Genomic DNA, 19,766 nt, shown 5'->3' on the forward strand with positions numbered 1-19,766 from the left:
TGAAGATGATCAGAAGGGTGGGAAACCTCTTCTGTGAAGGCAGGCTTAGAGGGCTGGGGTGGTTCAGCCTGGAAAAGAGAAGGCTCCAGGGAGACCTTATAGCAGCCTTCCAGTACCTAAACGGGGCCTGCAAGAAAGCCAGAGAGGGATTTTTTGCAAGGGCATGTAGTAATAGGACAAGGGCTAATGGCTTTAAACAGAAAAGAGGGTAGATTTGTATTAGATGTAAGGAAGAAATTCTTCACTATGAGAGTGGTAAGACACTGGCACAGGTTGCCTAGAGAGGCTGTGGATGCCCCATCCCTGGAAGTGTTCAAGGCCAGGTTGGATGGGGCTTTGAGCACCCTGGTCTAGTGGAAGGTGTCCCTGCCCATGGCAGGGGGGTTGGCCAAGATGGTCTTTAAGGTCCCTTCCAACTCAAACCATTCTATGATTCTATGAAAAAAAAAGCCCAAAACTACATGACCTGGGAGTTTGAAATACCATGGAGAGGATTTGATTCTATTAGAGACTTTAAACAATACTGCAGCCATTAAATTGTAGATGCTTTCAAACTTCTTTGTCCATCTGAAAAAAGCACACTGAAATGGAAGCAGTATTAAACTGGATAAATCTAAATAAGTATAATTGTTAATTTCATAGAGCTGAGAAACCTGATGCTGAGTGAAATCATAACAAATCTTACAACTTTCATGTAAAACTTTTTAAAATTAGAATATCCTTTTTCAGTGCAACTGTGTACCTTCAGGGTTTTGTAATAATCAACATCTTTGATTGTATCTTTCTCCTAATATATCAGATGGCGTTCAAGAAGTGGCATATATTCATTCAAATCAGAACGTGGTTGGATCCAGCAAGGCTGAGAATCGCTTGAGCCGGTGGGCAGTACGAGATGTATTTAAGTTGAAGCAGTTTTCCCAGCTCCCTGCTAATGTAGCAGTCTGTAGTGCCAAGGTAAAGAGAAATGTTTGGGAAATGTTGTTTTTACTCTTTTTTTTATCCTCATTTTTCATGTTAAAAAGCTCTAACAAACTTGTTTTTCTGTTAATGGCCACCGTGAATGATCAAAGTCACTGGGGGAGGAGGAGGAGGCTCAAATGGAGGTCTAATAAATTACATTTGTGTTTTGTTTTTTGGGGTAGTTTCTACATTGGCCAACTCTGAGAGAGTTGGGAATTAAGCAGCACAGCACCCTCTGTGGGATTTTCCTGTGAGAGAAATGGTGAGATTAAAGATTGAGTGTTTGAAATCAAATTCTGTGCCACGTTTGCCCAGTTTGAGGCTTGAAAAAACTTAAGTTTGTCCTGGATCCAGTTAAGAAAAATCCAGTTGCCACAGTACATGCCAGAATCTCTGTAGCATAGTAAGTCAAACATAAATCAGTTTGCAGATGGGTTGGTTGGTTTTTTGGTTTTTTTTGGGGTGTTTTGTTGGGGGGGGGGGGGGGTAGGGAGGGAACACATGCAGTTGCTACAAGGAATTAAATTGTCTGTGCTTAATGTCTGAAACATAAAACTAGAGTTTACTGTGGGTACTCATTTGCAGCAACAGATACATTTTATGCTTTTTGTTGGTCGTGCATCTTGTTTAGTTACTTTTGGAATACATACAAATCTGGAATAGATTCAGGTACAGCTTCCAGATTTTTGTTCGTATTACATAGTGGTTTTAATCTACTCTAGTTATCTGGACACTTTATTGTTTGCCTTGTAATAAACATTGGCAGTTTCCTAGACTGATTCTTAAGATAAACCACAAGCATAGAATAAGTAATTGGTAAACGTGCAGTTTAGTCTTTACAGACATGTTAGCAAGCACTACAGAAGTTGTAGACATAAAACTATGTTGTTCTGGGGTGTTGAACATCCGCGGTGGCTAGAGGAGTTTCTTCCAGTGTTGTTGATGTACTGTATTTAATTAAGCCATTAGCAGGGATGCCAAAGAATTTTTACTCTGGGAAGATCAAACCAGGCCAACCAGTAAAAGTGAGGCCTTTTCAATTCTAACACATTTGCATTAGAATGTCCCTTATTAACAGAAAAGTTGGTCAAAAATACTCAAGAATACTGTAGAAAGGTACTTAATGGCAATGACAACATTATAAAGCTAAATATAAATGAAGAAAAACTTTGAAGAGACTACTTTGAGTAAATGTCTGTTGATCACCTAAGTTCAAAACTAGTTTGTGGGAGTTCATTTGTCTTGTTCATGAAACTTACATCTCATTGTTTAGAGTTTGTGTGACTGCAAGTATTACAAATGAACTTCTCTTGATTAACTTGTCAATCAGTTTTTCTAAGGTATCTATTTTTCACTCAGAAGCAACAGTAGTGTCAATCCTCCTGGAGATCTAAGTAGGAAGAAAAACATCAATAATTATGGAGAAGGCTGCCTCTGCCTTTGCTTCCTGTTCTTTCTTTTACGTATAGCCACTAATCTGGAAATAATCCCTAGATAGCTGCCTATTCTTAAATGTGGAGCTGTGAATTTTTTGTGCTCTGCTTAAAAGAGCTGCCAGATCTTCATAGACAACTTTGGAATATGATCTACTTAAAATGTTACTGCTACTATTTTCCTTTCTTCATTATTTTATTTTTATTTTAGAAGGTGTTCTGTGAAAAACATCATCGTTGTGCTTCTGGCCATCATTCCTTGCTGGTCATTTTTCACTCATTTGCCATCAGTTCAAGTTAGGATATTTGCTGTCAAAGCAACTAATTGTGTTTTAAAGAGAATCCTGATTTCAAATGAAGTTTAATAAAAAAAGTTTTTCAGCAGATTACAGTAGCATTATGTGTAATATTAAAAATACAGCTGAACAGTTTAAGTTTCCATCATTATTTTAGGTAAATAAAATTATAGTATTAAATACTGGAATGTTAATTATAAATTGATAGTTATTTAAAGAAAAAATTTTTGTCAGCTGAAATTTTCTCACTGATGTCACTTTCTAGCATCACTGGTCTAACAGTGGTTCTCAGAAATTGTATAGCTGTTTCTGTTTGCTCTGCTTATCAATGATCACATTCTTAATTCAAAGCTTTTTTTTACAGTGTATTTATATTGAAGCTTTATTTGATAGCATCATGAAGGCTCCTGAATAATGCCCTGATAATATTTCTGTCCCTTTTTAAGCACACTTAATCAAATTGTCTTATCTCTAAGTAGGAGGGATCAAAAAAAAAAGGAGGGGGAGGCATCTCTTCCTTTCATTTCATAGATAGGTCTATTTGGGACAAAAGTAAAATATCCTTTGCGCTGTTCATTTTACCTATGTCAACTCTGTCTTCCTGCTTTGCAGTTTTACTCTGCAGTCTGTCTATAATAATGCACTTCTGACTTAAAGTTTAAATACATTTTTCAAGAAATGACTGATGTCTTTGGGAAAGGGATGCAAGAGTACTTAAAAAATAACAAAGTATTCCACTGAAGTTGATGTGTTGTAAGTTGGGAAATACAGCTTGTCCTACAAATCTTGGTTGAAGACTGAGTGAAACATTTTTGCTTCCTGCTTACATGTGAGTCTAGAATGACAGGCATAAAAACCAATGTTGTAATAAGCAATAAGTAAAATGTACTAAATAATATGCAAAAGTAATCAATTAAGGCAACCTTTTCTAAGAACATTGACATTTTGTTGATTTCTTGCTGTTGACTAGTCACCTAATCACATTTGGCTTCACTAAATTCCCATGAACTTTTACATCCTAGGTTAAGCTCTTTAGTTTCAGTAGCTAATTTATGGAAATTAGGTGAATATGAGTAACAGCAAAAATAAGTTGCTGGAAAGCAATATTAAAAAAAAGTCTTCTCCCTGGTTTTCTCCCTGCAGTACTACTAGTAGTAGTACTTAAAGGAGTATAAATTAGGTTTATTAGTCCTTCCTTTATTGCCGAAGCATGGAGACTAATGTAGTCACTTGAGTTGTAGAAACTGCTTAAATCTGGAGCGGACTGCAAAATCTGTGAGGACTCTTCCTTCAAAGTGAGAGAGTTTGCATGGGAAGAAGTTCCTTGAGAGCCAAGGTAGAAATGGTGGGGGCAGAGAGTTTTGTTCCTCAAAAGAGAGCTTTGAAGGTATGTAGAACATCTTGTTTAAGAACATTAGTAACTAATGAATAAATAAGTTTGGGTTTAAATTGATTATTAAAAGTGTAAGATTTGAACTTTGGGGTAAGAAAAGGTGTTTGTCTTGGTGATAGTTTCTTTCCTTAATATGACTTCAGAAGGTCTGCATTGGATCTGGACAGCTGGCACTAATGTAATTCAGTCAAATATCTCTTAACCTTTTAAACTGTAGGTTTTAATCAAGTGTATTTTTTAATCCAGTAATAAATAGTCCATCTGTCCTTAATGTTACCTATGCTGGTTTTCATATATCCCAGCTACCTTTTCTCTGAAGTAACAGGACATATTGTTTTAACCTGCTGTTGCTCTGTACCTCTAAAGGCTTAAGGGAACAAAATCTTGGTTCTTTTTGTGAGAAACAGGTCTTGCTACTATTTTTTCTGTTCTTGCTTGCTTTGTGCTCCAGGTTCCATAACAGTCCTGGTACTTGGCTTCAAGACTGCTGCAGAGCCTTTGACTTTTCTTTCTCCAGAGGTGGTAGGGAATGCAGTCATACTCTGTATTTTTGTTTGTTTTAAAAGGAATTGTGCAGACAGACTAGTTTAGCTAGAATGTTCACGTTTATGGTACTGAATGCTTGTTTCGTGTGTATTTCCTTCCATACATTCTATATGGCTATTGAAAATACAGTTAGGTAACAGCAACCAGAATATGAAGTCTGGCATCAAGAAATAAAATAGGATATCATGAAAGCTCTGTCACAACTTATCAGCTATAAAACGTGAGATAAAAGCTAAAAGTAGTAACAGTATAAAGTATGCATTAATTGCACAAGCAAGAGAATAAGCCATATTTTGGTTGAATATCATTAGTCAAATAAATCCTGCCCAGCATCTGAATTAAAGATAACTATTTGAAGGTAGTTTGTATATGACAGTAGTAGAAGCAAACAAATGTGGAAGGTTTTTTTAATCACATGATTCTGAAGAAAGGAAAATAAATTGTGTTTTGGGGAATATATTCCCTTTATCACAGAAGTCCATGGGATTGCATAAAGGTAGAAGAAGATTCTGTAGCTGTTAAGTGAGCTGGAGCAGCATTTTCAATGAAGAGAGATACTTTGTCTTGTTATAGAGGGGGCTTTCATAAATAGTCATCTACAGCAGTGGAGATCTGCTTATACTTCTATTTTGCAAGTGTAATCAGGGAGGTACTTAAAAAGACTAACAATTATTATTTTTTTTAGATAGCACATATATATACTTGATATCCCTTAAATGTAGTATACTTAGAATTACAGTAAAAATATTTTAACTTACTACCAGCAGTTCCTGAGTTGTACGTATTATCCTGTATCTGAAGATTGTCCGTATTCTGACCATTGACCACAACTGGCAGTGTCAGATCAATGTAGATTTTGAGAAGAAAGGACATAATAACAGTATGATAATCTTCCCTCAAACAGCTGATGTTTCCTGTGGTGCTGGTTATGTGGAAGGCACTGAAGTATCAATAATTAGAGGTGTTTAAGAGCCTATTCCATGCAGAAGCATGGCAGACAGCTGTTCCTGAAGAAATTTTGGAGATACAGATTATACGTATTATAGGTTAATAACACATCTCAACTTCTCCTTTAGTTCTAGGAAGTTACTGTACGTCACAGAACCTAAGTGTTTCAGAAAGCAGTCGAGTATCTCTTTGTAGTCTAAGATCTTTGGCTATTTGTAATCTTTCATAGCAAGTCATAAGTGTTAAGGCAGAAATTATGGTCAGATCTGTGATGCCATGATGCAGGGAGAGTCACCCAGGCTTCAGTATTCTAAACATCTGAGGGTAGAAAATGCACATCACTTAGTGTGGCAGATATCCACTCCAGTAAAAAATTACTTAGAGCTGGCCTTTGTTGCTTCCTTATGCATATGACCACAAAACACACTTGCTATGCTATTTCAGAGAAGATTATTCCTAAGAAGGGTTTTCTGGTCTTTTGTGTAGAAGTGTAAGGGAAGTTGATTATATTAAAAGTTAGCCTACTAGAATAAATAACTTTTTTTTCCTGCATTATTTTGTTGGTTTTAGCCTGATTTAATGACATGGAGTAATCTGTGTTCTGTGTTTTAGTTTAAATTCAAGTCTTCTGTTTACACACGTGTGCAAATAGACTTCACTAAAAATTCATTGTTTTTTCATGAAACAAGTGGAAGATTATTGTCTCTTACCCCATTGCTGTCTGTGAAGGTAGCTGAAAACCAAAATGAAGAACTATCTTGTGCAGCTATAGAAGGAAGGATATTGAAAACAAAAGCTTCTAAAAGAAAACATGTGAAATGAACCTGTAGACTGGACATGGTGGACGTACAAAGCCAGACTATAATTCTCAGAGCAGACCTACAGTTATTTCAGCCTTTCAGGAAGGAGGGGGGAAAAAAAAAAAAAGTCTCGAGTAATTCATGTGATATTTTGCTCAAAGTTATTCTGACATTATTAATTTGGGGGAAAAAATGAAAGTGTTAACAACTTCTCTAAGACCTTAATTATCTACTAAGTATTTTTAGAGGTTTTGATTTTTTTTTTTTTGATCCTTTTTTTCTGGTGGGTTCCAAGTTCCAAAGCAACCTGGCTGATTTTCAGTGCAGCTTTTTACTTACTTTGGTTTTTGGGTAACTTGCACTGTTATTTGTGAAGCTTTTTCGTAGCTACCATAAGAAATAGAAGCCTCCCAGAGGCAAGATGAAATATCTTCTGCTAATATTTCTAGTCTATTCTGAATTAAATTACTGTATTCCTTAATTAATTTCCTAATTAATTTTTGTGTTAATTGGCAAAACCAGCCCATGTGAAAAGTTTTACACAAGTACAGAAGTCTGTAACAGGCTTTCTCTAGTTCCTATAAAGCTGAATTTGTGTAGTATTTCTTCAATAGGAACCTTGGGGTGGGGGGTTGGAGCACGGGGAAGACTTTGGAGAAGGCTTGGGAAGCTTCACAAAAAAGACAAAAAAATGGGAGCAGGACAAACTAAATAATCTAAAAAACTGATGTAGTCCCACATTAGCCCTAATTTGCACTTTTTAATATGTGGAAAAGTGTTAGTCACAAGAACTTGTACTGTACCTGTTGAATATATGGACTCTTTTTTTTTTTCTTTTTTTTTTCCAGTCAACTGCATGTTTTCAACTTAAGTTTACTTAAAGTTTTACTGAAAAGAAATATACAAAGAGAGCCATTCAATTGAGGATTAATCACTATGGCAACAGAAATGTGGTGACTGAAAAGGGGGAGGATGTATTCTCCCCTCAGCTTCCTGCCAGCTGTCATATTCAACCTCTGCGGCATGAATTCAGGCCAAAATATAGACTGTGACCAGCTCTAAGAAACTATATCTGTATTTTTTTAAATTCGTACAAGAATCACACTATAAAAGAAGACTTAATCCTCTGAATTGGATGACAGACATTTGGCACTCTTGCCAGTGTTTGACAGAGAAATAACGGGATTCTTTGTAGTAAAACCTGGATTAATGGTAAACCCCTCTTTATGTTATTGCAATGTGGTGTAAATGAGAGAACTAAGCACGCTGTCAGCCTAGGAAAAAATGTGCCCTTTGTATCTCCAATGCAGATTTAAGTGCTGTTGAGAATACTGTAAATACAAAAGTTGTGTCATTAAGAACTCCTCTTTATCTTATTTGTATTACATTGACATTTTGTAGATTATTTAAACAAAGACTTTCTATCAGTTATAGTAACTCTGATCGCAGTGTGTTTGCACAGCTTTCAGATTCAACAAGTTTAGATAGTTGTTTACAAAGACTAGACATTTGGGAGATAACATTCCATTATCCTTGCTCTTCTAGGGTGGGAAATGCTGTTCAGCTTTAAAATAATTGTTCCCAAATGATTGGCCTGTAACGCTGCTTTATTGAGTTTAGTGTTTCAGTTTACAATGGAATTAACCATTTCAGTATGGCTTTTAGTTGTATTTTTTAGATGCAGTGTGTTCATATGTGGCATTTTGTGAAGCATGTAGTTGCATTTTCATTATGGTGTATGTGCATGGCTTTTGGTTTTGCTACTGTTTGATGGAGGGGTGAGAGAGTGAAAGAAGATAAGTGTAAATCCACAGGCTTCTGCTGGAGTAAGCAATTACCTTAGCTTTGAATTCTGAGATAGACTGATTGTCTCCTCTCATTCTGAACAGTACTAATAACTGTTGATTTATGATCAGGTTTTTGGTGCAAGAAAGTGATATGGCTTATAGGAATTATTTTTGTTAAAGAGTCAACAAATTATATAAAACTGCTCCCAATGATAAATTCTTGCTCTGTTATCTGATTGGAGAAGAAACAGACTCAGAAGTAAATGGGAAATAGAGGGAACACTATCCATCCTCAGTTGACTTAGTAGTCAGTTCTCCGCTACGAAGCAAAAGATTAGAGTTTATGGAATGTCCTTGGTCTCAGTTTATACAAGCAGAAAAGCTAGATATGACAACAGGGGAAAATAACTACATATTACTCTGATAAAATTTCTTTACTTTTATGAGCAGGTATAGCTAAGTACTGGTCTTTTGGTGTTGACAGAGTTTTTTGGATGAGTAATTTAGACCCAGAATAAGTCTTAACTGTTTTCGTAGCTTGAAGAATACTTCAGCTATTGGTCTGCTGTGATACTATCAAATATTAGATAACTTTGTATTCATAGCTAATATGCTGAGTAGCTTTGTTTAGTTCAGAAAGTACAACTATAAATGCAGTTGTCCTAGAGTATTCTCAAATTTTAAGATAAGTTAGCTTCATTTTCTAAGACAATTGTGGTACTGACCATTAGCTATACCATTACCTCTAATTCTCATTCTACAATCCTGTTTTGTTAGAACAGTAGACAAATTCATTCTGAGTGAGACTGCTTTTCAATTAAGGAAGTTAAATTCAGAGGGAAAAATTAATGTCCACATCAGAAATCATTCTGAAATATGATAAGATTCAGGCTTATTTCAAACTGTGGAGTGTGTAACTCACCATAACCCTCTGAAGTACATAGTTAGTTCAGTAGTGTGTCCTCTGTAAGTAGAAAAGCAATTCTGGTTTATTTAAGAATCACATGAAAGTAGAGACAGTCTCATTGTTTGATAACTTTTTTATTATCTTGACCATGTGGACCTCATTTTTAGAGAAAGTACATGAAGTTTTATGTGGACATTATTAGACTTTGTCTTCCTTGGCATGCAGAATAATTTAGGAAGAAATTCTTGTTTGACATGTGTACGTGTAGAAGAGAAAAGGAAACAAGACCAAGAATGAGCAGTTGGGTAGCAAACGTTTCAGAGTATTTATATATGTCCTGCCAAGTAGAGAAAACATAGGTAAGATAAAAACAATATCTAGGAATAACATGTGTTCAAGAAAAATATATAGAAGGGTCATAGTAATTCATACGTATTATGGGAAAAGCACCCAGGGAAAAAAGCAAGTAAAACTATAAAGGGAAAAAAAGATTAGCTGAAATAATTTAGAACTGTAATTTGGGTAGATAAATTCACTGGAATGCAGTAATTATCACCTCATCAAAATAATAACAATCATCAAAAACCCACTGCAACTCACATTATATCTGGAAAGTCAAGTGTTTTCTCAGGTTTTGAGGGAGTGGGAAAATATAAAAGTAGAATATGTCATAAGGGTTTGTTGTTTGCTTGTAAGCTGTGTTTTAAGAGGACAGTCATAATGACTTCGGTGTGTTTCATACTTTTGTATCATATAGGTGACTGCAAGGCAGCTAGAGTTTTGAGGCAGCCTTTTTTGTTTGTTTTAGAAATGAAAACAAACAATGAAACTATGCAATGGAAAGTGTCCTGGATGTCTGGCAGCAGTTGTTTCATGCATACCTGAAGAGAAAAGCTTGTTAACACTGTTTCAGCTGTGAGTGGAGAAGTCAGAGAGGGTTATTGCTGAGTGGAAGTCAGTATCTTTCAAGATACTTACCATAGTGATACTTTGGGTAGTCAGGCAGTAAAAGAGAGGAAGATGCTCAGACACAGTACAACTGTGGCTGAGGAATAATTATGCAAATGTGTTTTCATCTTCAGATTCAGGCTTTTGAAGGAAGTTCATTATCCTCTTAAGTCTGGTGACTTGAGGAATTGCCACAAGTGTGAGACAGCTCTGCTTACTGCTCGCCTGTGGTCACTTACTCTCCCATACATTTTCATCTTGCTGTACTTAAAAAGATGAACATTTTTCTCTTTTGCCTTTCTTGAAGGGGCTAAAGAGAGGAAAGAGGGAAGTCAGAGGCTTAAAGTGTCCAGTCATCTCAGTCGTGTCTGAGAACGCTTATATGTGGATTAGCATTCGTTGCTCCAGAGCACAGAGCCACCTCTTTATACCTGTTGTAGGAAGAACAGATACTGAAGTTTTGTGCTGTCAAAGATAGACAAAGATTGGTTTTGGTAGGTGTATACTATTTTTAAAACTTCTGTAACTATGCAGCAGGAGACAGATTGTCACATGAAGCGAACAGATCCAAGAGTTGTTGCAGATTCTAGATGGATTCTCTAAGTAGAAGTGACTGCTGCATTGTGGCACTTAAATTTTCACTTGATGCTCAGCTGCATGTTTTTGTTCTTCTTGAAGAGCATTACCCTTAAATATGAATTGGTGTGGGACTCTAAATGTGCAGATGCTACCATTTTTGCTGGACTCTTGACTACAGCCTGTATATAATATGTAACTCAAAGAAATGGAAACTCATTATTGGTATCCCAAACTTGATACATACTTTTAAGAATAAGAGACATACATAACAAAAGAAGAAGGAATGGAGGGAAGTATCTTCTGTGGTAGGAAGATATAACATATTTATATTGAAAACCCATAGACTAAATTGAAACGTGAAGGGTGAAGAAAAATGCTTTCTTTGAAGTATTTTTTCATGTGTGGTAAGAGTCCCTGAGTTTTCCGAATACTTTAAAAACTATTTTCTGCACAACTATGTAATAATCTCTCTTCTATCCTGTTGCAATATATGGAAAGCCTTGTCAGAGTAAGCGCAGTAAATGAAGTGGGGGTAGGATAAGAAAACAAGTGTAAGACGGGAAGGAGTGGCTGCACTTACACATGTTATTTTCCCTAGTTCGCAGTAACACTTCACAATTTCATTTTACTGTACTTTCATTAAATTTATTTCTTTCCCTTTGCTGGGATAATTTCTGTGGTGTAACCTTTTCTCCTGTAATTTTTTGAATCAAAAAAATGTTGCCTTCTGCTAAACAACTTGCATCTTTGTCTTATATGTATGCCTTATATATATATAAATTGTTTATTTCTTTTGAACTTTGTGTGAAGTTTTTCTTCAAAAGTGGAAGTGCACAAAGTTGAACAAAGTAGTAAAAATGTTAAATTCAGTAACTGAATTGAAATTTTTTTATCTTTTATGTTGAAGGAATTATTTTGCTGCACCTTTTTTCCCCTATCAAGGTACTAGTTTGAGAAAGGAGAAAATGTGAAGAATACAGAAATGTGCAGTGGTGTTACGGATTATTCAGTATAGGTGCACTTAATTTATCAGACGGCCTCTAAGTATGTGGTCAAGTTTAAGTGAAACCTTTCCACTTTGAACAATGGATATTTCATAACATGCACTGCAAATGCATATTGTCTTTAATGTAATGTAGTTAAACATTTAGTAAACACTAACTGCTTTCATGATTGCTGTCAATCTTTTTGTAAAAATTACATGTAGCAGATACTGTATGCTATACTACATATTTCTTTAGCTTTGTGCCACATATTTCGGAAGGCTCATCAGAAGACACACTATGCAGTACATAAAGAATATGTTTTAACACACTGTACATGTGTGATGTTATAACGTTTGGCAAGAATGCTTTTGGATTTCTGTACTGTGATTTTAGTTGTCATTCAGAATAACTTGCCCATAATCACATATTTGAAACTTTTAAGCATATTTACATTTTAGTGTGAGAGAAACACATGCTATTACTTATTTAGGTACTGGATGGAATCTTAATTTCAGGAGAAAGAATTTGTGTCGCTGTTTGTGCCATTTGAGTTAACTATTTTTTTCCTCCCTGTGTTAAATTGGTTAACATTTTTTCAGTAGTTATGTGGCTGAACCATAAAGCAAAGCCGGACTTGCTATTTGGCAAAAGAGTTGGATTTTTTTTGACAAAAACAATTTACTTGTTCTTAATTCTCCTTTCTTTTTTTCTACTTGTGGACTGATCATTATAGTCTTTCCAGTTTTCCAATAATGATTCAAATGCATTGTAGTCAGATCTTGTATCATAACAATCTCCTTTCAAGAAGTTCAGCAACACTTGTACTTCAGTATATTTATTAATATACAGTACTTTGTTTAAATTAAAGATAAAACAAAAATAAGATACAAAGATAATGTGCACTTCCAAATGCACAGAATACTTCTTGTGTTGAAGGATTTTTATTCTCTTTATTACTCCATTCTTTTGGTCATAACATCTATTAATTCATAAAGGGTCTGACATTCAATAATATAAATAGATTAAATGCACTATTATCAGTAATATAAGAACAAGAGTCAGAGGTTCCTAGCTGAATCAAATTCTAGTAATTTCCATTTTGCTTTGTGAGATTCTTACATGTATGATATACATGATAATTCAGCGGAACAGGACCAGTGCTGTAAAGTCAACATGGGATTTCATGTAGTAGCAAATAGTGGGGATGTATACAAAATAGTTTGGTAGAGACAGTGCTTAAGGAACAGCAAATAGAGCGTTAAAAGGAAATTTTCATCATGAAATTGATTTCAATGAGTGAGAAGGCAAATATTGAAGAGAATCGGAAAGAAAGCAGCCATGAGAGGGGATAATTAGGGAGAGTAATAGATGAAGTCAAATTCAAAAGAAAGCAAAATGGTGTGGAATGTTGACAGTGCTGAATGTTGACTGAAGTTTTCACTTTTTTTAATGGTAATGCTAGTAGAAAGATACAGGGAATATTTTCATCTATGTGTGTAAAGTTTATCTCTACCCAGAGCCTCATCCATGTGTCACTCGGAGTAACAAACTTCAGATTTGACCTTTAGCGAACATGGACACGTCTTAAGAAAAACTGAAATAAGTGTTTTTAGTTCTACTGACAAAATGTTTATCGTTTTTTAGAAATATATTATTGGATTTCGAGGTTGGGGGCTGGATTTAAGTTGGCAGACTTTCAAAAATATTCACAAGTTCAACAGAGCCAGTTGTGTTTCAGCCTAACTGGGTGCCATTTAACCAATTGGCTTTGCGCCAGAGAGCTGAGATAAGTTTTCAGGAGTAACTCACTGTGGCCATGGGCTTTCACTGGCATTAGCTGCAGCAAGCTCCTGGGGTAACTTGTTTATAGCAACTTTTTCTACCTTAAGAAAAAATCTTTGAGCAGCTAACTTAGGTAGAAGAAGAGGAGCTCTTTGTGTGTATATGGTGGTATTTTGCTGCTGTTCTTCTGGGTTTGGCAGTGTGGGTCAATGTACTTACAAGTTTTGTACTTCCAGAACTAAATATGCCATTTGTGAGTTTATTTGCAATTAGCAGTACTTTTTACATTAATTCTGGTTCTCTGCAAAGACAAGCAATTTTACAACTTTCAGTGTGTTTACAACATTTGGCTTTTTTCCCAAAGAGATTTTTAATCTCCTGTGTTTGAACAGATGTGTAAACCAAAGTATTGCTGCCTCATATACTTTGGTCTTGTTTAATAAGAGGTAGATGGATGCACATTTATGGGCGTTTTAAAATACTTTTAAGACAGGCATTGACATGGTTAGGCTTGTATTCTATGCACGTTATCCCTGCTTGAATTAAATCATACAATCCTGATTTCCTGACAGTGACACATACACTAGGTCTTATCATAGTGTGAGCTGAATACTATGAATATTTTTCATGCAAAAATTCTATCAAAATACATATATTTTAAAACTAGCATTGTTTTCCTCTTTTAAAATACCTTTCCCAAGTAAAGTTTTTTATTATCCCTGCATATCTTAAAAAAAAAAAAAAAAAAAAAAATTTGTAAACATCTTAAATGTATACAGAATTAGTAGGATAACTGTAGAATATTTATGCTGTAGATAACATCTGCTAATTCAATCTTAATTTTGTTACTATCATCATAAAAACCTTATTCTCCCAATAATGTTATCTTAATTGGGGCCCTGGTTTCACTTTTGTGTAGTATAACTTTTAATAGTGCAGTAAAATTTTAGTCTTTGGAGTTGTGCATCTAGCTTAAAGAGTGAAAATTTATGCCTGTAGGTTGCTTAATATTAACATCTCTCTCTGTATGCTAGTTTGAGGTTACTTGCCAAAGTAATGGATTGAGAACAGATGTGGGATCCTAAAGTTCAAGAACATTGTGAACAGCCTGTGGAAATAAAGGAAGTGGACATGGATCAAATAGAAACACATTGGGAAGAAACATTGTAGATCCAAAACCAAATTTTGAACTGCAAATGACAAGGTGTGAACACAGTTTGTGTTTTCATCTCTAAAGCAGTGTTAGTAGGGGGACTGAGGATATCACTAAGCAGTTATTCTTTCCCTGATCTCATTTAAAAAAAAAAAAAAAAAGTAATGTTGCTCTTCCAGTTTGGTTTTTTTCCTTTTTTCCTAGCTTTTCAAACACGTTCTTTAATTTTCATTTTTCCCTTGGCTTGCCTTTTGGCAAAGGGAAAATTTTGATAAGAACTTGTGAGAATTTCTTAAAAATAACTAAGGTGTAAATAGGATAATATTTTTGTGCAAGACACTGACTGTCAATGCATGATGAGTTGATCTGTAGCACAATCTTCTTGAATTTGATTAAAACATTAGCTTTTTATGACTATGACATATAAAATTGGCATTCTCCATTTAAGAAGCATCATGTGATTGTTCATGTTTTAATCTTACCAGTATTACAACAAAAGTGTAATGTGTAACTTTTTTTGTCCTGTTCCTTTATACATTAATATAATGATACCTCTTCCAAAAGTATCTTTACAATTCTGAATAATTGTGCGTGTGTGTGTGTGTGTGTGTTAGAGATTGTGATACTGACAAAAATGTTTATACCTTAACTATGGTGTCTTTGAATTTGGTGTTGTGATTATTTATAGTTTTTCTATGAGTAAGTAACTCAAACTTAGTACTTTGCTAAAGTAACTAAGAGTTCTGAATATATACTGTGCAAAAATTGTGTAACATACATTAACAAGCAGGAAGCAGTGAATCCAAATTAGCCATTAATCTTTATAAATTAATCCAGGAAGTTGTTATGTATCTATTAAGACTGTAAGCTATTGACACAGGCGTTTTCTATTTTATAGTAATATTTGGAGGTTGTAACTGAGATTTGGGTCCTGTGGCACAGGATTAGGTATTTGTATAACCCCTGGTTTTGCACTGGAGAACTTAGAGATCTTTCATTTAGCCTCACAATTAACCTGTTTGGAAAAATATCCCACCTTACTATTAGAGAACCAAGACTTGGCGTTCAGTGTCCCTGGATGTTTGTGACGGAATAGGGAGTCTACACTGCAGCTTTCAGTCCCAGTCTTAACATTCACAAGATTGAGTGCTAGCTAAGAGTGACAGAATTGAGTGCAATAGAACTCATCATTATGTCAGAGACACAGCTGTTTTGATGATTTCCATGTCTCATTTTAATAGAAAAATGAAGAAAACCCAGAAGACAATACAGCAGAGAACAACATTGTTAAGGGAGGGCAAGAAATGTTGGCAAACAGTAATCAACGTCACCTGTATGTTATGCATCCTGTGACCCAGAAAAACAAAAAAGTACACAGAGTAGGTTCAACCACTTTCTTGGTTGGAAAGACACCCAAAGGAATCCGCAGGTAAGACTGTTTTGGTCAGATGCAAATAAAATTCTGAGGTTGTAATGAACTTTCCTCTGGGCAGCTTTTGTCTTTGTTTCAACCATACTCAGGGAATACTGATTATTTTCTATGGCAAGAGCAGAACTAATGGGAAACTTACATTCACACTACACAAAGAGTACCATAACTGATTAAGAAAATGAACTGAACCCAGAAATCACTTTAATGTGTTGATTCAGTGTGTCATATATTACATAGCTGTGCAGATGTCATCACCATGAGTGTTCCTGGTATGTGCATCATGCAGTACTACAAACCAATGTTTAAACTGTATAGAAACAAATTCTATAGTGTGAGCTTCTGACTGACTACTGGTTTTGCCCAGATCTCATCACTTTCATTGAAGGACTATTAAAAAAAATTGGACTCTGTGTTTATTTTTTAACTTGGTGCTCAATATTTTTTAATATTTCTTTGAACATTTTGTTTCCCCCCTCATTTTTGGAAGGATAATAATTTTTCTATCTCCTTGTTTTCCCTTTTTCCCCAAACTATTGCTATTATTAATACAAATACTTAAATTCCATTGGCATATAGATTGAAGTTCATTAACAATAGCCATATGGTATGTGGAAGTAGAAAGTGGAAAGCTGTAGCTAACTAGGCAAACCTATAGAACTGGGATTTGGTATATACTGTCAATTTAGCCTTGAGATACTTAAATTACTATATCAGAGTTGGTATCTAGGTAATACCTGTAAGTGTTCAGAATCTGTCATATTAGCCAGCTGACCTCAGCTATCCAAACTGTTACTGTTGAAGTGCCAGACTTGCTTACTATTATAGATACTGAAAATTCTAAATATTTAAGAGGCAGGTAGAAGGGAACCCTTCATGCCAAAAATGTTCAAAATTGTAATCGTAGTTATCAATAATTTGTTGAGGTAAAATTTTCAAAGGCAATGAAATAACTAAGGGTGTTATTCTAAGATGCTAAAGCCATTATCTAGCAAAAAGCTTAAGCAAATTCTCTCTTAAACATTAAGCAGGTCATCTGTTAGCACCTGGCTTGCAGTTAGACTTTGTAGTACATCTGGATATGCTGTGCAATGAATGAGGATGAGTAGGTGCCTCAGTTTGTGTTGTAGTTGTAAGGGAGAGTGGGAAGCTGTCTGCAGTCACCACACAAAGGATATAGTTGGAGCTAGCCAGTCAAGTGGTATTTGAGGCCAAACAGGGTTAAATCTCGCTGCTTATTGGAGCCCTCATACAGGAAAGGCAACATGTTTCATATCCTTTCTCTGACAAGGTAGCATAAACCCACCTCTCCAGCCTTCCAGTTAGGTTACCTGACCCTAGACTATGGCTAACTCAATTAGGGGGATCTCCTTTAGTTAGAGCTTGGCCTCTTAGTGGAAACAAATATTCCATAGTTTACTGGGTAGGATGGAGGGGACAGTCCCTGTCTCCTGTGAATGTGTTTCTCCAGCTCTTGTTTAGCAAGCCTTTTAAAAGGAGTTTGAGCTACTACTTCCTGCCTGTGCCCCCCCCCCCCCCCCCCCAAAAAAAAACAACTCCAAAAAACCCAACATTCAACCATATGTCCATCTGCATCCTTTTGGTAGCTAAAGACCTTCTAAAATCTGGTCCTTTGGTGTGATATCTTACCTACACTGAGTCAGTAACCCTTTGGATTGTAAGGTGAGGAAATCACACTGGAATTTGGGATTCAGAAGTCACTTCAGTTCTTCTAAGGTCATCATTCTTCCTTCTCTTTGCTAATAAAAGCAAACAATGCTCCTAATAAGGAAGTTACTTTTAGTGATTACTTTCTGGGATATGTGAAGTAGGTGAATTGAATTAATTGCTTGGAAGCTGCTTTTGTTTCTAGCTAAAGGTATCAAAATAACATATTTTTACTTCTTGATAATTACAGGAGACAATTTGAGGAGATGGTATCCCACTTTAATATGGGATCAGTGGAAGAACTCGCAGAACATATTGCAAAAGCTACATCAGAAACAAGGCAGAAGATGTTGAAGGAATTCTACATTTCCAAGTATCCAGAGATGGAGTCTTTCTTCCCAGTTGAAATATCAGCACAAGCTTCACACGACTATGAGGAAAGAGAACTGGGTACAACACACTCCAAAAAAAGAAAATCCATTGTTAATATTGGAAGATCTAAGTCTAGAACTTCATCAGCTGAAGGCCGACGTCTGAGTGGAACTACGGAAACACAGAGCCAGCAGAGCTGTAAAGGAGGAGTAGAGCAGCTTCACAGTGACTCCTACTTGCAAGATGTGTGTGTTGATGCAAAATATAAACAATCACCCACTGTTGCTACTCAACATATCGAAAGGAGAAACAGTCAGGCATTCAAGGATTTTATGGCATCTGGCTCATTAAGCAGTAAATCAGAAATAATTGAGGTGCTGCCTGTAAAAAGTTGTGAAGGACAGCAGGACTCAGAAGGAACACGGCTGCCAAGAAAAAGATCCCCATCTCAGTCAGAAAATGGGGAGAGAAAAGCTCAGACTTGTAAGAAAAAGTCCTTTGTGGACTTGCTTGGAGATACCTCTATTCTAAATGACCTCTTCAGAAATGATGGAAATGGGCCTACGGAATCACCAAGGAGATTCCCTTCAGGGCAAGCAGAAAAATCAAAGGAGAGACCAAAAGATTTCTGGGACATGCTGAATGAAAAGAATGAGGAGAGCCTCAGAAAGCTCACGGACATAGCAGTCATAGAGAAGCTATGTGAAAGAGCACCTCATCCCCCAGTGACAGAAGAGAGAGAAGTGTGTGAAAGTTCTCTTTGGAAAAAAAATGAAAATTTTCTATGGAAAAAATACAGTCCAGATGATTCAGATGAACCATCCACTGCTACATCTTGTAATGTAGTAAAATGAAAGTTTTTTATGTGAGTTGCACTGTAATTATTTTAATGTTCAGCTAGAATATCCACAACTTCAGCAGTATGCAGCAAAACGTGATACCTCCATGAAATTAAAGGCAAAGTGATGAATTCATATTTATGATGATACAGATTTACATTTTACAGATGTGAATATATATGTAATTACATCTGTATAGTACATATGTGCATAATGGTGCTTATGTACTATATATTGTAAGCTATGATATATTAATTTTAAATTAAACTTTTTTGAATGTTCTGACTGCACTTTGTTTTCTTGAATTCTGATTATATTCCTAGACTCAGTAGCTTTAGTAAGTAATTTTTCCCCTTTACATACCTTTAGACACCCTCAGTCATCTTGGCAGAATATAATGATATTAACAGGATTTGACAATGATATTCCACATATTTTCTGAGCTACTAGAGACTCAGGGAATTCATGAGACAGAGATGATATCTTTGTGCCTAATAGCCTTTGATGAATTTTTTTCTTTTTTTTTTTTTCTTTTTTATTGTTCCACTGTGATTTTGCTCAGTCTCTCTTTGAAGCTGTGGCGCTTCTAATTATCTTCAGTATCTTATGGCAGTGAATTTCTCAGCTTGTTTGATGTGAAGAATCACGAATTTTTGTTTGTTTGCTCTTTTTCAGTGCAAGACCTACAGCACATTAAATTATGCTGGGTATCAGATTTCATCTCTCATTGCACTTTCATCTCCCATTTTTTATTTTTATGGACTTTTATCATGTCTTTCTGAGATGATGTGGTCTGGCCAATGCATTGCTGTTACTCACTGTTCTATGCAAGGGAAGTGGAGAGGCAATAGTATTTTAAAATAAAATTTTTTAAAAAATACACTTTTTCCTAGTGAATTTCAGGAAAATTCTAATGCCATTCAGTAATTCAGATTCACTG

The 19,766-nt window shown here is 35.6% G+C and overlaps 1 protein-coding gene across 1 annotated transcript; it reads left to right on the forward strand.

The window, feature by feature from the left end:
* The first annotated feature begins 867 nt into the window (after nt 1–867).
* Nucleotides 868–18,938, forward strand: LOC104832470 (DNA excision repair protein ERCC-6-like 2). Its single transcript, XM_010568674.1, has 2 exons — nt 868–954; nt 17,866–18,938. Exon 2 carries the CDS (start codon nt 17,882–17,884, stop codon nt 18,839–18,841), a length of 960 nt encoding a protein of 319 aa, XP_010566976.1. The 5' UTR covers nt 868–954; nt 17,866–17,881; the 3' UTR covers nt 18,842–18,938.
* The last annotated feature ends 828 nt before the right edge of the window (nt 18,939–19,766 follow it).

This window comes from Haliaeetus leucocephalus, unplaced genomic scaffold (assembly GCF_000737465.1).
Source record: "Haliaeetus leucocephalus isolate CR32 unplaced genomic scaffold, Haliaeetus_leucocephalus-4.0 Scaffold251, whole genome shotgun sequence".
In the NCBI taxonomy this organism is placed as follows: Eukaryota; Metazoa; Chordata; class Aves; order Accipitriformes; family Accipitridae; genus Haliaeetus; species Haliaeetus leucocephalus.